Raw genomic sequence first — 25562 nt, 5'->3', positions numbered from 1 at the left:
AGGCAGTGCCCAGGTTACAAAGATAGGGACTGTAGGTTTGTTCTTAAGTTTAATTTGTTTGTAAGTTGGAACAGGTACATTTTTTAATGTAGCTCCAGCCAAAAAAAATAATTAGTTTTTTTGGAAAGCTTAGGGAAGCACCCCTGTAATATTTGTTTTGCTGTCTGTGCCCCTGGTCAGAAGATTTCACCTCACTTTCTGACCCTATGACAATTGGACTTTTTAGAAATTTTTGGGTTGTTGTGGAAACAAGGATGGGTGATAAAGATTCAGTGGAGACACCTTTTTCCCATGAGAACTCTTACAGGAGTGAATTTCCCTTCCTACAGCTAGATTTCTACTCACTTCCTGTTGTCTCCCTCCATTTGTAAGTAGGAGTCGTTTGTAAGTCGGATGTTTGTAACTCTGGGACCGCCTGTACCAAACTTGAGTGAGATTTCTTAGTGTCTGTTCTTTACAGCAGTGGTCCTCAACCCTGGCCTACAGGGCCCACTAACAGGCCAGATTTGCAAGATAACTGAAATACATCCCAGGTGATATCATTTGCTGCTCAGTGATTGCAGTACTCTAGTCTGCATCTCCCCAAGGTAATACTTAAAATCTGGCCTGTTAGTGGGCCCTGAGGACCGGAGTTGAGGACCACTGCTTTACAGGACAGAGGAAAGTGGAATCCGGGTAGGAACACAGGACTGTAAGTAAGATGCATTAGGGGCTTACTAGGAGATTGGAGATTCCATGAATATATAGCTGCGTCTCATGTTTGCAATGTAAATTTAGTGATAGTATTGGGAATGTATTTTATACTTTTATCAAGTTTTCTGAGAATAGAATGCTAGCATGCACTCTAATACCGGATACCCATGCAGCATACTATAGAAGGGATGTGCATATGACCATTATGAGCACAAATAATGACCCATTAGGCTTATTACTAATCACAAAAAAACTATCAGGTTGATTTAAAGAGGTTGTAAACTCATACACACTTTTTTTTTTTTGTTCGACCTGAAAGAGAAACACATAATGAGCTAGTATGCATCGCATACTAGCTCATTATGCAATACTTACCTTAGAACGAGCCTCCGCTGTGCAGTCCGCTTACCTCTATGACGGGCGACATGTCCAGTCGCGGCATCCGGCCATCTGATTGGCCGGAGCCGTGGTGACGTCACTCCCGCGCACGTGCGCGGGAGCCGATGGTCACGGCACGGGACTCTGAAGGAACGGCACCAGCGGCCGTTCCTTCAGAGCGCATGCGCCAGTGACGTCACTGGCTGCATGAAAGGTAAATATCTCCTAAACGGTACATGTCAGAATCTGGTGCAGCTGTGCATAGTAACTAATCCGCTTCGAACTTCAGCTTCTTCAATTAAAGTGATTGTAAAACAACCCATTTAGTTTAAAATAGAAATGAAAGGCAAATAATTTGTGTATAGCTATAAATTATAAATAACTTTTTTTTACCTTTTTTCCTTTTTTAAAAAGTGATCACATTTCTTCTGTTCTGAGCTGCATAAGAGCTGGGGGGGGAGGAGAAGCAACAGTATACTGATCTTCCCAGTGAATGGCTGTGCAGGGGAGGCGTGTCAGGACAAGCCTGATCATTGGAGGAAAGCAGGCTGAGTTCCCAGCATAGCTAGGGAACTGACCACTGTGTGTCCTGCTACTTAATGTGGTCCGTTTTTAATAGGAAAGCAGAGGGACTGGAAGGAACAGCAGAGATTTCACACAAAGGAAGCAATATAAAGAGAACAGGATACTTTTTCATACAAGTACATGGTACAGAAGGCACATAATAGGAAATGTTGGAGTAACAAACACTTTAAGCTTTGTCAATGAAACCTAGAAGCTGACTGGTTACCATGAACAGCTGCACCAGATTCTGTATGTACCAGTTTTAGTAAATCTCCCACTTAGTATTTTAAATCTTAATAGCCTTCAATCTTATTTGTTCAGTTTTACATAGTGTCACCAGTAGGACTGTACAATCGGGATCTTTGTATATTCACATACTTTCACATGTGGCTGTCATAAGATTGTGCTGGCAACATTCCCTGAACATATTTTACTATCAAAACAAAACCAGTTTGTGACCACATACTATAGAAGTGCGGGCCAGCTTTACACGACAGACGGACACAATGTGAATACAAAAAGTATTAGCTGCATCCCTGAAACTTCGCTTTATTCCTGGTTAAGCAGGCCATGAAAATTAATTCTCGTGTCATTTTCTGAGATTATGCAGCATTAAAGTGATTGGAAAGTCTCGTTTTTTTTTTTTGACTAAAAATAACAAACATATTATTATACTTACCTGCTCTGTGCAGTTAGTTTTGCATTGAGCAGCTCCGATGCTCCTCTTCTCGGGTACCTCTTCGGCTCTTCTGGCCCCTCCCCCCTGATGAGTGCCCCCACAGCAAGCAGCTTGCCATGGGGGCATCCAAGCCCAGCCGCAGCTCCGTGTGTCTATTCAGACAAAAAGTCCCGGGTAGGCCCCCCCCCTCCTCTCTCTCCTCATTGGCTCACTGACTTTGATTGACAGTTGCGGGAGCCAATGGTGCTCCGCTGCTGTCTCAGCCAATGGGGAAGAGAGTGCTGGCCAGGCTATATCCCCCTCCCACTATCTAACTCGGGTAAGTTTTAGGGGGGGCTGCTGAATACTGAAGGTTTTTTGTCCTAATGCATAGAATGCATTAAGATAAAAAAAGCCTTCTGCCATTACAATGACTTTAAAGGTGCAAGATGACACAACAGATCCTATAAAATACTGAGGAAAAAGAACAACCACACAAAGGAGCTGCCAGCATAGGAGTGCCACAAAACCTATATAATACAATAGGGCAGAAATAACTCAGGAGTGTAACTGAAATAGTAAAACAAAACATTTTTTTTTACCAGCTCAAGTCTTCTGTGTGCCAAGAGTGTTTGATTATGTTATTGCCTTCACTTGCCCAACTAAAGGTTGTATGTGCTGATACTTACCTTCACTTAGCATTACTCATCATGTTAAGCCTGCTGACTCCAGTGTGAGTTTTTGTTTTGCTATTCTTTATCCCTCTGATATCCAAGTGAGAGCTACTGCGTTTTATTATTTATAAAAAAACATTACTGACAAAAGTAAAAAAGACTTCCACAGAATGCTATAGATTGCTACCTTGAAAGCAGCATTTAACTCCAGAAATGAATCAAACGTAGTTAAATAAAAATCGTGCACAGCTTTCCATTCTCCCGTTGATTTGGCTTTGTCCAAGTCTATCCTGCAAAACATAACACACAAGTGTAAGGAAACAATATAGCACTGGTTACTTTATCTAGAAAATATATAATAAGGATTTCTTGTAATACTCCTCCTGGGTGGGAGACCGCGCTGGACTGACTCGGTTGAGGGTCTGTAGGTGTGTAATGGTGGGGGCGTGTTGGGAGAGTTTGCTTCCCGATGGGCGAAAAGGTGGCAGTGAGCCCTTTTGAGGGACTGGGGCTGCTACCTCTGGGTACGGCCTCGAGGTCTTGTAATACTTGACTTAGTTATCTAAGATACATAGACCTCGGCTTACTTTAATGCCCCTGCAAATTACAGTCATTGGAACATCATCTTTTAGTAATGGTTCTGGCTGCTGACAAAGCAAATATAGTTCTTCAGAAATTTTGTGTTAAGAACTGGCTAAAATTAGGGGGAAAATCAGCGTTAAAGGATTGCATACCTGTTAGATCACCTATGCATTGGACACCCGTGTATATGCCCCTCTAACATGGTAAAAGTTTCTGACTACCTTTGCCTTGCAACAATTATCTTTGATTTTGCCGAGCCAGTGTCTGATTAGTGTTGTCAATAACAATTGTAAATGTCCTATAGTGAAATGCAGAATATTCAGAACGTCAAGTCAAAAGGTCAATGTCAGATAAGCTGATGATTCATTCCTAGTAAAAACCAAAACTACATCTGCAATATAATCTTCCTGAGATCCTGTCTCTGATGAGAAGCCCCTTGCCACTCATCAGGAAGTCTTAGTTCTCTTATTGGATTCTATGTAAGTACACTGCTCAAAAAATTAAAGGAACACTTTAAAAACACATCAGATCTCAATGTGGAAAAATATCAGGTTGGATTTCTATACTGATATGGACTTGGTAAGGTGGTAGGAATGAAAGGATGCCATATCGTTTGATGGAAATTAAAATGATCACCCTACAGAGGGCTGAATTCAAAGACACCCTGAAAATGTAAGTGAAAAATTGATGCAGCAGGCTAGTCCATTTTGCTGAAATTTCATTGCAGCAACTGAAAATGGTACTCAGTAGTTTGTATGGCCCCCACAGGCTTGTATGCATGCCTGACAAAGTCAGGGACATGCTCCTAACGAGACGACAGAAGGTGTCCTGGGGTATTTCTTCCCAGATCTGAACCAGGGCATCACTGAGCTCCTGAAGAGACTGAGGTGCAACCTGGCGACGTCAGATTGACCAAAACATAATGTCCCAGAGGTGTTCTATTGGATTTAGTCCAGGCAATCATGGGGGCCATTCAATGGTATCAATTCCTTCATCCTCCAGGAACTGGCTGCATACTCTCGCCACATGAGGCCGGGCATTGTCGCGCTCCAGGAGGAGCCCAAGACTCACTGCACCAGCGTAGGGTCTGACAATGGGTCCAAGGATTTCATCCTGATACCTAATGGCAGTTAGGGTGCCATTGTCTAGCCTGTAGAGGTCCGTGCGTCCCTCCATGGATATGCCTCCCTAGTCCTTTACTGACCCACCACCAAACCGGTCATGCTAAATGATGTTACAGGAAGAACATCATTCTCCACGGTTTCTCCAGTCCCTTTCACAAGTGCTCAGCGTGAACCTGCTCTCACCTGTGAAAAGCACAGGGCACGAGTGGTGGACCTGCCAAGTCTGGTGTTCAATGGCAAATGTCAATCGAGCTCCACGGTGCCAGGAAGTGAGCACAGGGCCTATTAGAGGACGTCGGGCCCTCAGGCCACCCTTATGAAGTCTGTTTCGGATTGGTCAGAGAAATGCACACCAGTGACCTGCTGGAGTTAAGTTTGTAGGGCTTTGGCAGTGCTCATCCGGTTCCTCCTTGCACAAAGAAGCAGATACTTGTCCTGTTGATAGGTTAAGGATCTTCTACAGCCCTGTCCAGCTCTCCTAGAGTAACTGCCTGTCTCCTGGAATCTCTTCCATGCTCTTGAGACTGTGCTGGGAGACACAGCAAACCTCCTGGCAATGACATGTATTGATGTGCCATCCTGGAGGATTTGGACTGCCTGTGCAACCTCGATAGGGTCCTCATGCTACCAGTAGTAACACTGACCCTAGCCAAATGCAAAAAACAGTCTGAAAAGGTGAGGAGGGAAAAAAATCGTCAGTGGTCTTCTCCTGTAAAACCATTTCTGTTTTAGAAGTCTTCTCATTGTTGCCCACCTAGTGCACCTGTTAATTTAACACCAAAGCAGCTGCAACTGATTAACAACCCTCTCTGCTACTTAACTGAACAGATCAGTATCCCAGTAGTTTAATTGACTTGATCCTATACTCTGAATATAAAAAGTGTTCAATTTTTTTGAGTAGTGTATTTATCAATAATCATGCAAAGAAAATACCCTAACATAAACTGGGGTAAAGTGATCTTGCTATTGAATTTCTTGAGTGGATTACAATTTTAGTCTGGGTTGAATATTTAATTAAATGAACTCTACTCCCAAATATGATAGAATTTATTGATATGAGTAAGGACCCAAGTATGTGAACAAAATCCTATATAATCCTTATTTAGATTTTAGTATGCTGATTTGCGATTACATCATAAGTTTACATCTACTGTACGATTTGTCTTGCTTTTTTAATTCCCTGCACAGCTGCAGAGTGTCGTAATATTTTAGCCATTGAGGAATATTTGTAACGGTTTGATACTTAATCTAAATCCCTTATTATGATGAAGTATTCAAATATAGGTACCGAATGTAGTCAATAATTTTATGTCTGTGGATGGCTGAAACCCTCTAGAATTTAGCATCTAATGAGCTATAATGACAAAGTAGATACATGACTAAATTACTATTATTTTCTACTGATATCTGTTGCCATTTTAAAGAAGTTACCCCCACAGCAAGAAATGACACACTTCTAGTGTGGAACTGGAGGAAGATAACCGGGATTACATGATTTCTGCAATTTGTACTGTAAATTATACTGTAGAGGGCACATATTTTAAGACTTTCACATAATGACCGACATACAGTAGTACATAGTAAAATGTTTCTTCATCAATTTACTTCTGATGTTTTTCATGGTATATAAATGTTATAATATTATCAAAGAACACTTTGTTTTTTTGCATAATAAAATGTTGAGCTAAACATGGCCATTTACATTTACCACATACTTGGTCAATCTTGTAGCAGCTAAAAGTTTGTAATGATTATGTAAGCCTGTGAATAAAATGTATGCAGTTTAAATAATATTTAGGAAAAATAAAGCATTATTCCAACCTGTATATGTTCTGTCTTTCACAAACCATAATGGCTTGCCCAGCATAAATGAGGCTGTTTACTTAAGTGTAAACTGTAGATGGTGCCACCATGCAGTTCTTTTTCTCAAGGCAAAGTGATTCTTGATGACAAAGGTAAAAAAGGGTTCCACTTGACCACTTGGTCCACTTTAACCACTTGCTGACCAGCCACTGGAGGTATACAGTGGCAGGTACTGCAAATCGCCGTACCTGTACGGCAGTTTGCAGGAGCGAACCTGGGGGTGCATGCGTGCCCATTCGCCAGCGGGTTTAGCTGACCTGCAGGGCCGGTGGCTGCGGCGATTGCTGCTGGGCACTCGCGATTGCTCCCCGTGGAGAGAGAACGGCGGTCTGCTGTTGTAAATACAACAGACCGTTGTTCTCTCGGCAATCAACACAGAACTCCTGTGTTCCTCCTATTTAGGATCACAGGTCTCTGTGTTGATTGCATAAGCCCATATCCCCACAGTTAGAAAACACCCCCTAGGCTCACATTTAACTGTTTGATTGCCCCTGGGTTAACCCCTTCCCTGCCAGTGTCAGTATAGTAACAGTGCAAATTTTTAGCACTGATTACTGTAGTAATGTCACTGGTCCCCCTCAAAAGTGTCAAAATGTCAGGTGTCTGATCTGTCCACCACAATGTCGCAGTCCTGCTAAAAATCGCTAATCGCCGCCATTACTAGTAAAAAAAGAAAATGTAAAAAATGACATAAATCTTTCCCCTAGTTTGTAGACACGATAACTTTTGTGCAAACCAATCAAAATACGCTTATTAAGATTTATTTTACCGAAAAAAATGTAGCAGAATACAAATTGGCCTAAAATTATGAAAACATTTTGATTTGTAATATTTTTTATTGGGAATGTGAAACATATTGTTTTTTTTTTTTTCAGAATTGGTCGCCCTTTTTTTTTTTTTTCAATTTTGCACGACCGCGCAATTGTCAGTTAAAGTAACACAGTGCCGAATCGCAAAAATTGGCCTAGTTATTAACCTCCCTGGCGGTATTCCCGACTGTGGCTCGGGGTGGAATTTCAGTACCATTAGCGGTAACCTCGAGCAACACTCGGGATACCGCCAGGGAGGATCGCTGGATCCTGGAAGAGGTTACTTATCTTGTCCCAGGGATCCCGCGATGTATTCCGGCAGTGTACAGCGGCCGGATCTTCCGCCTGATGCTGTGTACTCTGGCTTCCATTCCCTGCGAGCGTCGCGTTGCAGGGGGGGGGTGGAACCGGCGGCAAATTCAAAAAGTAAAAAACACAAACACACTGATACATTGTAATCCTATTGGATTACATTACTAAATAAAATAAATTGACCTTAGTTTGCCCCCCCCCCCCCAGTGCTTTCTCCAGTGCCCTTGCCTGCAGTTTAACTGTATTTTGTGTCTGGAAACTGCAGAACAACCATGGCATCAAAAATGCGCGCCGCCACCTCAAAAGCGGTATATAACCTGCTGGAAAACAGTGACAGTGATACAGAATCGCTTGCAGAATTGAGTGATAGCGATTCGTGGGGAAGTTCGTCATGGGACACAGAAAGCGATTTCAGCGATGATCCTGCGACTGTGCCCAGCGATGTGCAGACTTGGTGCTCAATTGACTGTGGTACGGAGCAAGTAGCGCCCCAAGATTCCCGTTTACTGGAGCACCTGGTATCAAAGTGGATGTTGAGGATGATTGTTACGGAAACAAATCGGTACCAGGAACAACAAGCTGCTCCCCATCAGAGGTTTTCAAGGAGCAGAAAGTGGGAACCAGGGACCAAAGAGGACAGAGAGAGAGAGCGATGTTATACAGAAGAACGCACAGTAAAAAATAAAATCATATGTAAATAGTTGGTTTGGGCTGCTTGTCCTTAAGAATTACATGCTAAATAATGGTACCGCTTTCAGCACCCAAAATCTGAAATAATCCTACCGCCAGGAAGGTTACGGAGGAAAATCTTCCGGTCCAGAAGTGGTTAAAAATGACTCCACCCCCCAAGTGCAGCTTGCCTAGCATAATGCTTACCTTCCTTCTTAATTCAGTGATCTTTGCTCCAAGGTCCTGGTCAGCTCTTCTACACACTGCGCATGCAAGCCATGGCATTACTCTCATGGTGGCCTCCAGCAGCCTCCCCATCAGAGTTTAGCTTGCCCATAGGAATGAATAGAGACATCATGTGCAGTAAAAAAGAGGAGAGCTGGGGCCTTTGGTAGAGGTCAAATCACTGCATCGAGAAAGATGGTATTTTCTCAGGTGGGCTGCACTCAAGGGGTGGGCAGGATATACACTGCTCAAAAAAAGTAAAGGAACAGTTTGAAAACACATCAGATCTCAATAGGGAAAAATATCATGCTGGATATCTAGATTAATATGGACTGGGTAATGTGTTCGGGACTAAAGGATGCCACGTCGTTTGATGGAAATTAAAGTTATCAACCTACAGAGGGCTGAATTTAAAAATCCAAATCCAAAAATCAAAGTAAAAAAAAGATCCAGCAGGCTAGTACATTTTGATGAAATTTCATTGCAGCAACTGAAAATGCTACCCAGTAGTTTGTATGGCCCCCACGTGCTTGTATGAATGCCTGACAATGTCGGGGCATGCTCCTAATGACACATCGGATGGTGTCCTGAGGTATTTCCTTCCAGATCTGGACCAGGGCATCACTGAGCTCCTGAACAGACTGAGGTGTCGGATGGATCGAAACCTAATGTCCCAGAGGTGTCCTATTGGATTTAGATCAGGCTAGCGTGGGGGCCATTCAGTGGTAAAAATTCCTTCATCCTCCAGGAACTGGCTACATACTCTCGCCCAATTAAGGCCAGGCATTTTGGTGCACCAGGAGGAACCCTGTACCCACTGCTCCAGCGTAGGGTCTAACAATTGTCTAGCCTGTAGAGGTCTGTGCATCCCTCCATGGATATGCCCCCCCAGACCATAGCTGACCCACCACCAAAACCGGTCATGCTGAACAATACAGGCAATTACAGGCAGCATAACATTCTCCACGGCTTCTTCAGACCCTTTCACGTCTGTCACATGTGCTCAGGGTGAAGCTGCTCTCATCTGTCGAGCTCCATGGTGTCAGGCAGTGAGCACAGGGCCCACTAGAGGACGTCGAACCCTCAGGCCATCCTCATGAAGTCTGTTTCTGATTGTTGGTCAGAAACATTCACATCAGTGGCCTGCTGGAGGTCATTTTGTAGGGCTCTGGCAGTGATCATCCTGTTCCTCCTTAAGCCCCGTACACACGAGTAGAAATTCAGCCGGGAAGTTTCGTCCGACGACCGATCTGCCGATTTTCGGCTTGTTAGTATGGTGCTTCCGACAACCGACTCCGACTTTTCGGACGAAAAAATCCTGGTGTGCAGGCTATATAATTTTTGTCGACTGTCAAAACACGACCGATTTTCGTCTCATTAGTACAGATTTCGATGGGGAAAAAATCTTATGAGCAAGACTAAGCATGCTCAGAGATGAAAGAACACAAAGAAAGCAATCCAACACATGACATCACTTCTGAAGTAGAATTCTGTCCTGCGGGAAAATGTGTGTGCAGTCTAGAGCACATTCCAACCAACAGACACCACTCTGGGCAAAAGACGGAAAACTGGTCGGCGGAAATCCGTTGCTGTGTGCGAGGCTTTACACAAAGGAGCAGATACCGGGCCTGCCGATGGGTTATGGACCTTCTACGGCCCTGTCTAGCTCTCCTAGGGTAATTGCCTGTCTCCTGGAATCTCCTCCATGCTCTTGGGACTGTGCTGGGAGACACATCAAACCTTCTGGCAATGGCACCTATTGATCTGCCATCCTGGAGGAGTTGGACTGTCTGTGCACCCTTTATAGGGTCCAGGTATCCCCTCATGCTACCAGTAGTGACACTGACCCTAGCCAAATGCAAAACCAGTGAAAAACATTCAGAAAAGATGAGTAGGAAAAAAATGTCAGTGACCTCCACCTGTAAAACAATTCTGTTTTGAATTGTCTCACTGTTTCTCATCTAGTGCACCTGTTGTTAATTTCAAAAACACCAAAGCAGCCTAAACTAATTAAAAAAAACCCTCTGCTACTTAACTGACCAGATCCCAGGAGTTTAATTGACTTGATTAAATAGTGTTCCTTTAATTTTTTTGAGCAATGTACTAAAGGACAACCTAAAGGTTAGGTTCACACTGAATGCAGCTTTGAAATTGCACTACTTCAGTCAATGAGATTTCATGTGTGGCTTGCTGACATCTGTGCGATTTCATGCACCGATGTCAATGCAAGTCGCACATGAAATCGCCAAAAATAGTGCAGGAACCTTTTTCAAATTGTGCAAGTCAGAGAGTCACACCGATTTGAACACTTCCACAGGCACAAATCAAAATTGCATGACAAGTCACACTTTAAACTGTCAAATCGCGTAACATGTTGCACCGATGTGAACGGTGGGTTAAGCATCTGCAATGAATTAAGCAAAGATCTTTGCAGTGTATACAGTAGACCTAGCGATCAATGTTTTTCTCCCAACGCATCTGAAGCTTCACTTATATTTGATAATAATAATTTGACAGACGGACCTTGCTCTGTCTGACATTTTGTACCTTTTGTAAATGCTGTTTAGTACAAATTGTACATTGGGGCAGGATCTACAATTGGCAATCATATATATGTGTATATCATTGTTATTTGCTTGGCACATAAAATTGTGATGTGAAAAATTACATGGAGAAGGGTTGAAAGGTTTGACATTAATGTCCTCTTTTATTAGCGCTTTTGCATTTGGTAGCGCTGATACTTCTAAAGTTCACATTTGCATACATTCTGTATAAAACATTCAGGTAAAGCCAAAGTTGATAAAAAAAGCTCTAATGTAGATTTACCATCACATTTAAATGTTAGTAGTTCTCTACCTCTGGACCCCTAGTGAAATGCTAAACTTTTGCTAGCTTTTACTCTTTGTATTTCAGCCCTGAGCTTACAGTGAACAAACAGCTATTGGTAAATACATTCGCCAAAAGCATAAATGCTTCTTAAACGCCAACTTTATCTTTTGCACCATGCCACATCTTACACCTGTATTTAGAGTGTAGCATGGTGCAAATGGCCGTCCCACCCTCAAAATGCACCCCCATTACAGCATGCGGGGGTTTCTCACTCTTGCAGGTGCTGTCATTTTTTTATATATTAATGCCCGCACAGCCACGCCATTCATTCACAGAGATCTGTGAATGAATAAACTGTAAATCCCATCCACCACAGTGGCAGCTGGATTTGTGGTTCTCAATGGAATACAAATGCAGTATTCACACCACTTGCAGACCCCTGTCATTTCCTCCAGCTTTACAAGTGAAAATACCATATCTTTGTATAGGCAAAGAGATGGAGAAAGGCCCTGCACACACAATCCACTGATTGTGTGTGTAATACTTTGCAGCCTCCTGTGGAAAAAAAAAAAATAAATGCATATTTTTCTGCAAAAAATATGTGCATTTATTTTTATTTTTTTTTTAAAGGTGAACTTAGCCTTTAAACAATTACCTGTGTGATGACAAAACTTTTAAAATTCTAGATTTGTGCACATGTGGCTGCCTGTTAGAAGCATGCATTTAAAGTGATTTTTGTTTAATTTTATGTGACAATTTTTGACAGTCATAGTGCATAGTAGTGTTCCTCTCAAAACAGTCCTACATTTTATATCTCTGTAAATGGCATTTAAGATGTAACTATTTTTTTTTTTTTTAGTAGGATAAAAATCTCCATGTGAAAGGTTTTTATGAAAAGAAAATGTAAAAAAAAAAAAGAGGAAAAATAAAGTACATTATTCAACCTCTAGGTGTCACTGCTGTTGCAGCTGACTGTATGACATACAATAGGTGCACACAGTTTTCCACACAGTCTATTTAAAAGCACATCATACTCACCAGCTGCATTTGATTTACGCAGACAATTCTGTTTTGTTTTAATCCTGGAAATGATTGCATTTGTTGGATGCAGTTCTTTCCTCTGTTCTTATGGCTTTTTCCCCTCATAGCACACTAAGCAGAATATATACTAGTAAATCTCTATATCCTCTGCATCCAGCTTTTCCAACAAGGTAGAATGACTTGCAGGAACACTTTGCTTCTGAAGCCTGGTAGCCTCAGTGAACCTGTGCACGTAAAATCTGGAAAAGACTTGGATATTGCTTACATGCTTATTTCAGGTCATTAAGCCCTGGTGCACAATGCTGCAATGCGGGTAACACACAAGATTTGCTGCATTTCCACGCATCGCACTGCATAGAATTTGCACGGCATCCATGCGATCTGCTGTGGATGTTAATGTTATTCTCCTTTCACACGGGCGGTGCGCCCGGCGGATTCCGTTCTGCTCAGCAGAGGATCAATCCGCCGATCCCCACTGAGCAGGCAGATGACAGCTCTGTCTCTTCTCTGTGTGCAGAGACGGAGCTTTCAGAACCCCCCGCTCTCCTCTATTTGAAGATTGGATGAGAACAGACCGCCTGTCCATTCTCATCCGATCCCATCCGATCCTCCAGACAGATGGAAAATAGGGTTTCCATTCATCCGGATTTTTACGGACAGGATCAGATAGCAGCGGGTGTCAGCAGAGATGTCTCTGCTGACATCCCCCCTCCATAGGGGTGCATGGAGCATCCAATCTGGTCCGCCTGAAAAACTGCCGATCGGATCGGAAAGCCAATGTGAAAGGGGCCATAGATTAATGACACCCACAGTAGGTAGTAGGGCTGAGTAGTAGATAGTGAAGCAGGATCAAGGTGATGGCTTAGGCATCTATCTTCAAAGCATATATATATATATATATATATATATATATATAAAATACACAAAGTGAACATTTTATCAGCCCCCCAAATGAGACGCTCTCGTTTTCATTGTTTGTGCTGTCTGTGTTAGATTCCTCTCTCTCTCTCTCCTCAGCATGCAAATATTAACTTTCTTATTCGTTCACATTTGACCCAGGATAAGCTATCCTCCATTCTTACTTCCAGTATCTCTGTGTCAGATTCTTGCAAGAAAGCAATAATATATGGCTTACAGATTGCACAGCTCAATAAAGCATGCTGGATTTGATCAAGCAAAAAAAGTGTAAAGATATTGAAGTGACTACTTAAATGCCTTTTTTTGTTGTTGATGTGTGCTTTCAAACGTTTCTGTTGCTACATCTGAAAAGCCCAGAAGTGTGTAGAACAGCCTTTTTCAACCTGGGTGCCACGACAAAAAGCCTATAAATGGCCTCAAATTGACCTAAAATTGTCAAATTGTCAGCCAGCAGGTGGATCAAGCCTGCCTTTCTTTTTGTTACTCAAAGCCACGGGTTTTAATTGTGTAGCATTATAACGTTGGGCACCGTGCGGGCCAGCTGCTGACACTAACAACCAATGATGCTGTGGGATGAGGGGGAGGACATTGGGCATCTAAGGTCGTTCTCGTTTGCCACTCTTTGTCACATTAGCTGAATGAGGGAGAAAAACTGCGGGAGAAGAGAGAGGCTGGAATACAAGTCAGTACCAGTGTTAAAAGGTATATTTGTTTTGTAAAAATAAATCACCCCCCAATGTTGGGTGTCCTATATGTGTCAATGCTGCTGCATGAAAAACTATTTTAGTTTTTTCAATTTCAAAATAGGGTGCCTCGAGGTTGTGTATAATTGTAAAGGGTGCTATTTGGCTGAAAAAAGGTTGAGAAACACTGGTGTAGAATACTGAAGATTCTTAGATTATTCAGGTGGTATATTCCTTTAAAACGAAACTATACTCACCTTGGCTCCAGCAATGCAGCGTCCCCAAACACCATGCCCAGCTGCTGATCTCAATCGCTGGCCGCTGTCATTGCCCAGGCGGGGATGGCGTCGGTCCCGCGCATTGCCGAATTTGTACAACGAGACAGGCAAGTAAGTAACTTTTAATGCAGAATGCACAAAGCATGTCTCTTCTGCAATAAAATGTCTGCCTGTTCGCCCATCTTTACTTCTGGATACAATGTATGCATATTTTTAGCACTGATTACTGTAGTAATGTCACTGGTCCCCCCAAAAGTGTCAAAAATGTGAGTTAGGGGTCCGATCTGTCTGCCACAATGTCGCAGTCCCACAAAAAAATCACAGATCGCCACCATTACTAGTAAAAACAAAAAAACAATAAAAATGACAAATCTTTGCTGTAGTTAGTAAACTAACCAAATTGGCCTAAAATGTAAAAAAATTTAGATTTTTTAAAAAAAAATTTTTTGGGAATGTTATATATCAGAATGTGACATTTTTTTTTTTTCAACATTGTTGCTCTTTTTTCAAAAATTTAAAAATCGCACAGGTGATCAAATACCACCAAAAGAAAGCTCTATTTGTGGGGAAAAAAAGGGCATTTGGGTACAGCGTCGCATGACCGCGCAATTGCAGTGCCGAATCGCAACATATGGCCTGGTCAGGAAGGGGGTAAAATCTTCCGGTCTTAAAGTGGATAAAAATATGCTCATTGAATTTTTTTGTCAAAGACATGTAGCTAAATACATTTTGGCCCAAATATATGACAAAAATTGAATATATTGGATATTTTTTTAACTGTCAAAGTAGAAAATATCAATTTTTCACAAAACTTTTGCTCTTTTTTTATTAATATCGCAAAAAATAAAAAGCGCAGAGGTGATCAAATACCACCAAAAGAAAGCTCTGTTTATGGGGAAAAATTTGTTTGGGTACAGCATTGCATGATTGTGCAATTGTCAGTTAAAGTAGCGCAGTGCCAAGTTGAAAAAAGTGGCCTGGTCATTGAGCAGCAAAATCTTCCGGGGCTAAAGTGGTTAAAGGTAGGTAGGCCTTTAGGGTAGGTAATAGGAAGGATTTAAAAACGATTTAGAGAGAGAGCTGAGGATTAAGATTAGAGGGGTTAAGGGGAAACCTAGGAGGAAGCTGGAGTAGAAACTCCAGAAAAACAATGTAAGAGAGTTCTGGAGTGGCATTACCATTACAGGTTTCAAAGAGGTTGGTGGAGAGACTAGGAGAGGTTTTTAAACAGGTTTGATTCAGTGTCCCTTGCCTTGACTCCCTCAGATTTAACACAAAGTTGCGGACACAGTGTTGAGGCAAGTAACCTCTCTTGTTTAGTGTGGGTTCTACTTCCCCCTATTGGTTACCCTCACCAGCTGTTATTTTTATAAGAACAACTTTACTCATCCTTCACTGGAAAGTACAACATTGTATTTTACATCTGATCAGGCGAGTACACAGTTGAGGGGACTTAAGGCAGGAAAATCGCCCTGCCCTGATGGTGTTTGCCCCAGGGTGCCTAGTGCATGTGCAGATCAGCAGGGGGCGTGTTCTTTAGCAGGTCTTTAACTTAAGCCGTAGTCTTGAAAAGGTGCCTGTGTTGTAGAGGATGTCTTGCCTTGTTCCTGTGCCGAAGATACCTTGCAGTTCCAAGGATTACGGAACAGTGGCTTCAACCTTCCACCTCAACACTGAAGAAATTACACTTTGCTACAATGTAGAGTAGTGAGTGTACTGCTTGTATAACAGTGTAAACTTGCTTTTACCTCAAAATAACTCAACACCAAATAGCCATTTTCCCTCCCCAATGTCATGTGACTTTTAGTGTTACAAGGTCTCAGGTGTGAATGGTGAGCAGGTGTGTTAAATTTGGTGTTAAAATCTCACTCTCTCATACTGTTCACTGGAAGTTCAACATGGCACCTCATGGCAAAGAACTCTCTGAGGATCTGAAAAAAAGAATTGTTGCTCTACATAAAGATGGCCTAGGCTATAAGAAGATTGCCAAGACCCTGAAACTGAGCTGTAGCACGGTGGCCAAGACCATACAGTGGTTTAACAGGATATGTTCCACTCAGAACAAGCCTCGCCATGGTTGACCAAAGAAGTTGAGTGCAGGTGCTCAGCATCATATCCATAGGTTGTCTTTGGGAGATAGACGTATGAGTGTTGCCATCATTGCTGCAGAGGTTGAAGGGGTGCGGGGTCAGCCTGTCAGTGCCATACACTGCACACTGCATCAAATTGGTCTGTATGGCTGTTGTCCCAGAAGGAAGCCTCTTCTAAAGATGATGCACAAGAAAGCTTGCAAACAATTTGCTGAAGACAAGCAGACTAATGACATGGATTACTGCAACCATGTCCAGTGGTCTGATGAGACCAAGGTATACTTATTTGGTTCAGATGGTGTCAAGCGTATTTGGCGACAACCAGGTGAGGAGAACAAAGACAAGTGTGTCTTGCCTACAGTCAAGCATGGTGGTGGGGGTGTCATGGTCTAGGGCTGCATGAGCACTGCCGACACTGGGGAGGTACAGTTCATTGAGGGAACCATGAATGCCAACATGTACTGTGACATACTGAAGCAAAGCATGATTTCCTCCCTTCAGAGACTGGGCCGCAGGGCAGTATTCCAACATGACGACCCTAAACACACCTCCAAGGTGACCACTGCCTTGCTAAAGAAGCTGAGAGTAAATGTGATGGACTAGCCAAGCATGTCTCAAGACCTAAACCCTATTGAGCATCTGTGGGGCATTCTCAAACAGAAGCCTGGAGGAGCTTAAGGTCTCTAACATCCACTAGCTCCATGATATCATGTAGGAGTGGAGGAGGACTCCAGAGGTAACCTGTGAAACTCTGACTAACCCCATGCCAAAGGCAGTGCTGGAAATAAGGGTGGCCACACAAAATATTGACACTTTGGGCCCAATTTACAACAAATACAGTGTGACATAAGTGTGCAACGATCACCATTTTATTCTCAGGGGTCTCTGCTAAATATATATATATATATATATATATATATATAATATATATATAATGTTTGGGGGTTCTAAGTAATTTTCTAGCAAAAAATACTGATGTTAACTTGTAAGCAACAAGTTTTAGAAAAAGGCTTAGTCTTTAAGAGGTTAAACTGCCCTCACTTACAGACGGAAGTTAATTCTTTTGATCTAAAAGAACAAAATGATACATTGTAAAACATTGTGTTTATAGTTATCTCGCAGCCTTAATATAATATAAATATATATATAATATAATCTATAAGCAAACATATGATTTATCATACACTTTATCCACCCTCAATCACAAATATGCCCAATTGTTTTTCACTTTTTTGAATATCCCTGCAAACCGGCCGTAATCAAACTTTTACCTCTACTTTTACAATAAGACTTGATCTTGTATGTATTTTATCTACTATCTTGCATGCCCATTTTATTTATTTCTAACAGTTTCTTGTGTTTGTGTCAATTAAACCAAATTACTGTTGTACCATTTACTTGGTGTTCTGCAGTCAGTTATTCTATCAGAATATCTTAAGTCAAAAAGGAAAAACATATGTTAGCTGTTCTTTTAAAGCTCAGTCGTGTATTACCTCTAAACATGCTGTAATTGTCTCTAATGTGGGCCTCCAATGTCTGACTTTGAGAAATGCTTTTACTGGGAGATTTAAAAGTGCCATAAGTATAACATTCTAAAAACTGACCCCTATGGATAAACTATTTGTGTCGTGATTTTCTGCTTTTCATCATAAAGCGTGATGATATTTTTATGGCAGAAATATGAACAAGCACAATATAACTGTTTTCCCAAAAGATGCCTTTATAATTTATCATACACAAGTCTATAAAGGTAGATTAGGATCTATTTAAATCTAACTTCTTCATCTCCTTAACATTCTGGAGCGTGACTATTCTCCCAGACGCGATTCCCAACCTTTCTATCACAATCTAATCTGCCACTTGACAAGGAACAAGTATTTTGGAGAGATTGAATTTACAGTGAACTCCGCTCCAAAAAAAAATAAATAAATAAGCCTGAACTAAAAATACTGGGGTTTTTGCTATATTTTAGCATACAGTACATCTAGAAAGGTAGTTTTGCCCATGCAGAAAAAAATGTTTTGCCTGGACTTTCTTCCTGTGCCTTAAACCTCATAGCTGCATATCTGTGTGTGAGATCCTCCAAGGCACTGCTCCCTATGACCTCTAGTCTTTCATAAAATTTGAAATGCAGAACAAAGATACACCTCAGCATGAGCACCAGCGTTCCAGAATCTAAACATTGACAGGAAGTGGGCAGCTAACAAACAAAAAAGCATAGATAGTTACACTTAAGCCCCAAAGCCCTATGGTGTAATGCACAGCTGCTACTTCTGCATCCCTCGAGGTAATACATTATTATGAACAGAGATGTAGCTTAAAGCTTGTGGGTCCTGATGCAAAAGTTGACCTGGGCCCCCCTTCCCCTACTGCCACCCGCCACGTTCACTGTCGGAGAGTCGGAGAGCCTTCTGACTTTTGAGATTCACATACAAGCCATATATTTTACTCTAAGAGTATGGTTCCTGCGCTATCCTGGAAAAATGATATCACCCTGATGCCGCACATACAGTAACTGATACCAAAAAAAACAGTTTAAGATGCTTAATATATAGGGGGGTTGTACTGCCCTTCAGGGATTTTGAATACAATTCTTCAATATATTAAATATATAAAAATATACAAGGTGCTCCTATACATATATTCTAATCACAAAAACTTAATATCACTTGATAAAATATAATTATAAAGTGCTTATGTGTCTCAATCCAATCAATATATAAAGGTTTACAAGGTGCTTCTATACATATATTATAGCCACAAAAAACATGTGTAAAACACTGTCACTTGGTATAAACAATATATACTGTATATATATATATATATATATATATATATATATATATATATATATATATATATATATATATATATATATATTAGGTGCTTATGTGTCTCAATCTGGGTAAATAAATCTATAAAGTGCCTGTTTTCCTTAAAGTGAATTAGTGCATCATCTCATAAATAATATTGTTCTGTGTCTAATAGTGCAGGTGCCTTCTTTCTGAGACCATATGTATAATCTCAAAATGGCAATATGGTAAAACACAAATATTCACATCTATGTAAAAATATAAAGTGTTCAATCAAAGTTGTGAAAAAATAAAGTATATATAAACATAAATTTAAAGTAGGTGATTCGCAGTGTGGGTTATCTTCCTCCACCTTTTATCTCCGTGACTCGAGTTTTTTCAGTGATCACACTTCTAGGTGTTGTAAATGCTCACCTCAGTGAGGTCAGTAATACGCCTGTATCACTCAACCTTTAATAGGTGTGGCTCCTTTTAATCCTTGTCCCAGCGTGGTTCTGCTCCTTTTGGTGGGATTCCAGTGTCTCCTGATCCCAATCGGTGTTTGTGCCTGGTGGTGAATTTCCTATGGGGGCTTTTTTGGGTCCTTTCGGGTTCGTTCCTCTAAATAATTCTTATGCTCTCCGTGGGGCTCATCAAAATAATGGGGGCCATCATGGTGTAGTATGTTAAAAGCTTTTTATTTAAAAAAACATAGCAGACTTATATTTAAATTCACTGTTTCCTGTGTGTCAATCAGCGCTGGGGAACCTCTGTCCCGTTCCGTCACGTGACTTCCGGGTTTCCTACGCGTTGCGTCACAATACCACGTGACTTCCTCAGGGAATTGACATACTACACCATGATGGCCCAATTATTTTGATGAACCCCAAGGAGCAGAGGGATTAGTTAGAGCAGCCTTTTTCAACCAGGGTGCCCAGGCACACTGGAGTGCATTGAGGCTTCTTCAGGGATGCTTGGGAAAATGTCTAAAAATTGATAGAAAATTGTATACAAGCCAGCAGGTGGATGAAGCCTGCCTTTTAGTTACAGAAAGCCACGGGTTTATATTATGCACCATTATGATTTTCTAGACACCAATGATATCAGTTGATAAGGAGATTGTCTGTTGCCTCCATAGCATCCTTGTTTGACTCTCCTCTGCCTCTCTCTCTCTCTCAGCACTGGGGTGACATTAGCTGACTGAAAAATTGAGGGAGAAGATACTAGTCAGTACCAGTGTGCAAAAGTGTATTTGCTTTGGAAGAAAACATCACCTCTAACGTTGGGTGTCCTACATTTGTGGATGTTGCTGAATTATGTAAAACTATTAGAATAGTTTTTTACATTTTATAATGGGGTGCCTCAAGACTGTCCATTATTTTAAAGGGTGCCTTGACTGAAAAAAGGTTGAGAAACACTGAGTTAGAGGAACGAACCTGGAGGGACCTAAAAAAGCCCCCATAGGAAATTCACCCCCAGGCACATACAAGCCACCAATTTCACTGGGCAGCCTAGAGTGTTTCCTGCCTGCCCTCACCTTGTGTGCACGTTCACTGTTGAGCAGGGCAGAAAGACAGAGGGGCTGTACTGAGCTGGGAGGGGGGAGGGGGGGGTTCAAGCAGAGAGAGTGCTGCTAGGGGAAAAGTCTTTTATTTTTATTATTTTTTTACAATTTTATTTTATTTATTATTTTATTATTATTTTTTGCATTTTTTTTTTAGCAGCTCTGTTGGAGGGCTTTGGTAAAATATCAGGGGTTTAAACAGACCCCCATGTCTCACTTTTGAGACAGAGAAAGAGGATTGAGCACTGTTTCCTCAATCTCTTTCTCTGCTTTTTGGCAGCACAGAATTAATGAATAGGAATAGCTCTGTACCGATCTTCCTGTTCATTTACAAACTGGAGCATAGTAAACACAGTTTAGGATAGTTCAGTTATGAAAGAACACAGTGGGTGAAGGGGCAAGTAAATATGACATACTTATCTACACCTTTCCATCCTGAAAAATCCCCTGCAGCAGCCGGTGGGAGAGGAGAAGAGGGGAAGCCAGCAACACTGCGGAGGGGAGGGGACCAGGGGAGCCTGGGCAGCAAAAGGAAGGGAAACCTGAACAGTATGAGCGGCATTTGTTGGAACCGATCCAAAGCCAGCCAGCTACTGCAAGAGGGAAAGGGGATTGGTTCCAGTAAATGCCATCCCCGCGCTTGTTCAAGTAATGTGCCAGGGAGGCCCCACGGGTCCCCTGGAGCATGAGCAGGGCTGCCTTTGCAACCCCTGCAACTCCTGAAGCTACGTCCATGAGTATGAAAAAATCTGATAATTCAAGAACAAAAAAGGTTAGGGCTTATGTTGCACTTACTGGAAATCCTTCAGTGTTTTGCTGCGTGCTGGATTTGGTGGTTCGGGCAGAATGGGTGCTTTCATTTCAGGCGGCAGTGTATCAATTGAGATACGCTGCTTTTGTCGGACATCAAGGCAAATTGGTGGAAGGTCCCTCACTGTGAAATGAAGATAAAAGAAAAAAAACATTATTTTTCTGTTCTTTATAGTTCATCTATAATGTTCTCAAAATCGTATTCATTTTTAAAAAAATCTATCAATAATATGTCTTATTTTTAAGAGCATCTGGAACACAACTGTGGCCCCCCATAGTCAAGAAAAAATGTCCTAATTATCCGGCCATCCAATCATTAGTATAAATTGTAAAAGATGCAGAGAAATATTTACTGTTCTGCAGAATCTATTGCTCCAGGAATCCTTTGCCAGCCTAGTTTATTGCTCACATAGACTCAGCTGTTGGGACTTGAAAGGAAGACTTTAACCTCCCTGGCGGTATGATTCTTTTGGATTTTAGGTGCTGAAAGCGGTACCATTATTTTGCATGTAATTCTTGTGAATGAGCAGCCCAAACCAACTGTATACATTATATATATATATATATATATATATATATATATATATATATATAAATGTATACAGTTGGTTTGGGCTGCTCATTCACAAGAATTACGTATATATATATATATATATACAGTGGGTACGGAAAGTATTCAGACCCCCTTAAATTTTTCACTCTTTGTTATATTGCAGCCATTTGCTAAAATCATTTAAGTTCATTCTTCTTCCTCATGAATGTACACATAGCACCCCACACTGACAGAAAAACACAGAATTGTTGACATTGTGATTTATTAAAAAAGAAAAACTGAAATATCACATGGTCCTAAGTATTCAGACCCTTTGCTCAGTATTTAGTAGAAGCCCCCTTTTGATCTAATACAGCCAGGAGTCTTTTTGGGAAAGATACTACAAGTCTTTCACACTTGGATTTGGGGATCCTCTGCCATTCCTCCTTGCAGATCCTCTCCAGTTCTGTCAGGTTGGATGGTAAACGTTGGTGGACAGCCATTTTTAGGTCTCTCCAGAGATGCTCAATTGGGTTTAAGTCAGGGCTCTGGCTGGGCCATTCAAGAACAGTCACGGAGTTGTTGTGAAGCCACTCCTTCGTTATTTTAGCTGTGTGCTTAGGGTCATTGTCTTGTTGGAAGGTAAACCTTCAGCCCAGTCTGAGGTCCAGAGCACTCTGGAGAAGGTTTTTGTCCAGGATATCCCTGTACTTGGCCGCATTCATCTTTCCCTCGATTGCAACCAGTCGTCCTGTCCCTGCAGCTGAAAAACACCCCCACAGCATGATGCTGCCACCACCATGCTTCACTGTTGGGACTGTATTGGACAGGTGATGAGCAGTGCCTGGTTTTCTCCACACATACCGCTTAGAATTGAGGCCAAAAAGTTCTATTTTGGTCTCATCAGACCAGAGAATCTTATTTCTCACCATCTTGGAGTCCTTCGGGTGTTTTTTTAGCAAACTCCATGCGGGCTTTCATGTGTCTTACACTGAGGAGAGGCTTCCGTCGGGCCACTCTGCCATAAAGCCCCGACTGGTGGAGGGCTGGAGTGATGGTTGACTTTCTACAACTTTCTCCCATCTCCTGCCTGCATCTCTGGAGCTCAGCCACAGTGATCTTTGGGTTCTTCTTTACCTCTCTCACCAAGGCTCTTCTCCCCCGATAGCTCAGTTTGGCCGGACGGCCAGCTCTAGGAAGGGTTCTGGTCGTCCCAAACGTCTTCCATTTGAGGATTATGGAGGCCACTGTGCTCTTAGGAACCTTAAGTGCAGCAGAAATCTTTTTGTAACCTTGACCAGATCTGTGCCTTGCCACAATTCTGTCTCTGAGCTCTTCAGGCAGTTCCTTTGACCTCATGATTCTCATTTTCTCTGACATGCATTGTGATCTGGAAGGTCTTATATAGACAGGTGTGTGGCTTTCCTAATCAAGTCCAATCAGTATAATCAAACACAGCTGGACTCAAATGAAGGTGTAGAACCATCTCAAGGATGATCAGAAGAAATGGAAAGCACCCGAGTTAAATATATGAGTGTCACAGCAAAGGGTCTGAATACTTAGGACCATGTGATATTTCAGTTTTTCTTTTTTAATAAATCTGCAACAATGTCAACAATTCTGTGTTTTTCTGTCAGTGTGGGGTGCTATGTGTACATTCATGAGGAAGAAGAATGAACTTAATTGATTTTAGCAAATGGCTGCAATATAACAAAGAGTGGAAAATTTAAGGGGGTCTGAATACTTTCCGTACCCACTGTATATATATGTGTATAGCTGTGTGTGTGTGTGTATATATATATATATATATATATATATATATATATATATGTGTATATGTATATATAATATATATATGTGTGTGTGTGTGTGTGTGTGTATAATATATATATATATATATATATATATGTGTGTGTATATATATATATATATACATATATTTACATAAAAAGTACAATAAACCTGCAGGAAAGGGCACTGGGGGGCAATGTAATGTGATTTTATTTTATTTTGAATGGTATCAGTGTGTTTGGTGTGTTTTACATTTGAATTTACCGCCGGTTCCACCCCCGGCGGACCTCACGTCGCCGGAGACGGAAGCCGGGGCTCGCAGACGATCGGGAGGAAGCTTTAAGCCATTTTCACAATTTTTTTTTTTTACCGGGGGCGGGGGTTTACACACAAGCACATAACACATAAAGCTGACTGCCAGTTTACGGTGGAAGTGATCCAGTGGCTTTATATCTGCCGTTTGCTTCCCAGGACCCCAGGAATGCATGCTGCCGCCATATATCCTGGGCTCCACTGTGTCCTGGGACTGGCAATGTGGGTGCCGCAGGGTAAAGGTGAGGCAGGTCAGTGAACATCTGCTACTAGTAAGAGCCTGGAAGCAACACGTATTGCGTCACTTCGGGTTTATGCTGTCACTATTCCTGGCCACTGGGGAAGAACAACAACCTGCGCTCCATCAGTATCAGTGGAGTGCAGTGGAGACACACATCCGTGTGTCCATTCAGACAGAGAGATGGGACTTGGCCCCGCCCCCTCGCACACTGACTTTGATTGACAGCAGTGGAAGCCAATGGCACCCGCTGCTGTGTCTTAGCCAATTAGGAGGGAGAGTCCTGAACAGCTGAGTCTCTCGTACAACATCGTTGGATCGAGATTGGCTCAGGTAAGTATTAGGGGGGCTGCTGCACACAGAAGGGTTTTTTTCTTAATGCATAGACTGCATTAGGATAAAAAAAAAAAAAAAAAAACATTCTGCCTTTACAACCACTTTAAGCTTTTTGATCAATTATTCATTTATCTGCCAACTTTTTTTTTTGGAAACTACAATTGGGCTTTAAACGTGAAAACTCCACATTTGTTTTCAGTTCAAACCCTGCTACTGCTCCTGTCAGTACAGATGGTCCAGCCATGTTTATAATGCTGAGCATTATGCTGGGAGCCTGAGTGGGAAGCCATGGTGGTGCATGCATCCTGATTTGTGTCTGCGGAATTTGTGAATGATAAAAGCAATACAGATGGGAAGCCGTCATCTACGGAGTATGGAGTGTGAATCACACCAGCCCACACACTAGCAGCCACCAGTGCAATTGATTTTGCTGAAAGCCTTCCCCTCTGTTTTCACAGCTAGGAACTGGAATGGCATCACAGGGATCTGGATTAAACAAAACTGAAAGCAAAAAAAGTGCTGGAGTAAACAAAGTTTTATTTTTGCCTTAACTCCTGTAGTTGTTTTGTGATTAGAACAGTTAATGTAGCGAAATAAAAAGCCTTTTCAATATACTCGTGCAGAACCTGAAATAAAACAAAGCATACCAGTCACCAATGCATAATTAAGGCAACCAGGTGACAGTTTAGAAGAACAGGAGTCTAATTATGGATTATATAACCAAATAATGGTGCTTTTAAATGGCAGAGTCTAAGCAAAAGGTGTACCTACAAAACATTTGCCTGTGCCTGCTCCTG

At 41.7% G+C, this 25562-nt stretch overlaps 1 protein-coding gene across 1 annotated transcript in view; it reads right to left on the bottom strand.

Annotated features, from left to right (window-relative positions):
- HECTD2 (HECT domain E3 ubiquitin protein ligase 2) overlaps window positions 1-25562 on the bottom strand; it is a 122074-nt gene that overhangs the window by 47127 nt on the left and 49385 nt on the right. Inside the window, exons 3-4 of the mRNA XM_082267571.1 lie at window positions 21542-21680; window positions 3155-3257 (exon numbers count right to left, since the gene is read on the bottom strand). Coding sequence (XP_082123697.1) covers window positions 3155-3257; window positions 21542-21680 — 242 coding nt within the window. The remainder of the gene's footprint in view (window positions 1-3154; window positions 3258-21541; window positions 21681-25562) is intronic.

The sequence above is a fragment of the Pelophylax lessonae genome, assembly GCF_965119305.1.
Source record: "Pelophylax lessonae genome assembly, chromosome: 9".
NCBI lineage: Eukaryota > Metazoa > Chordata > Amphibia > Anura > Ranidae > Pelophylax > Pelophylax lessonae.
Note: the sequence above shows the minus strand (reverse complement) of the source record. Positions and strands in the feature narration are given on the sequence as shown.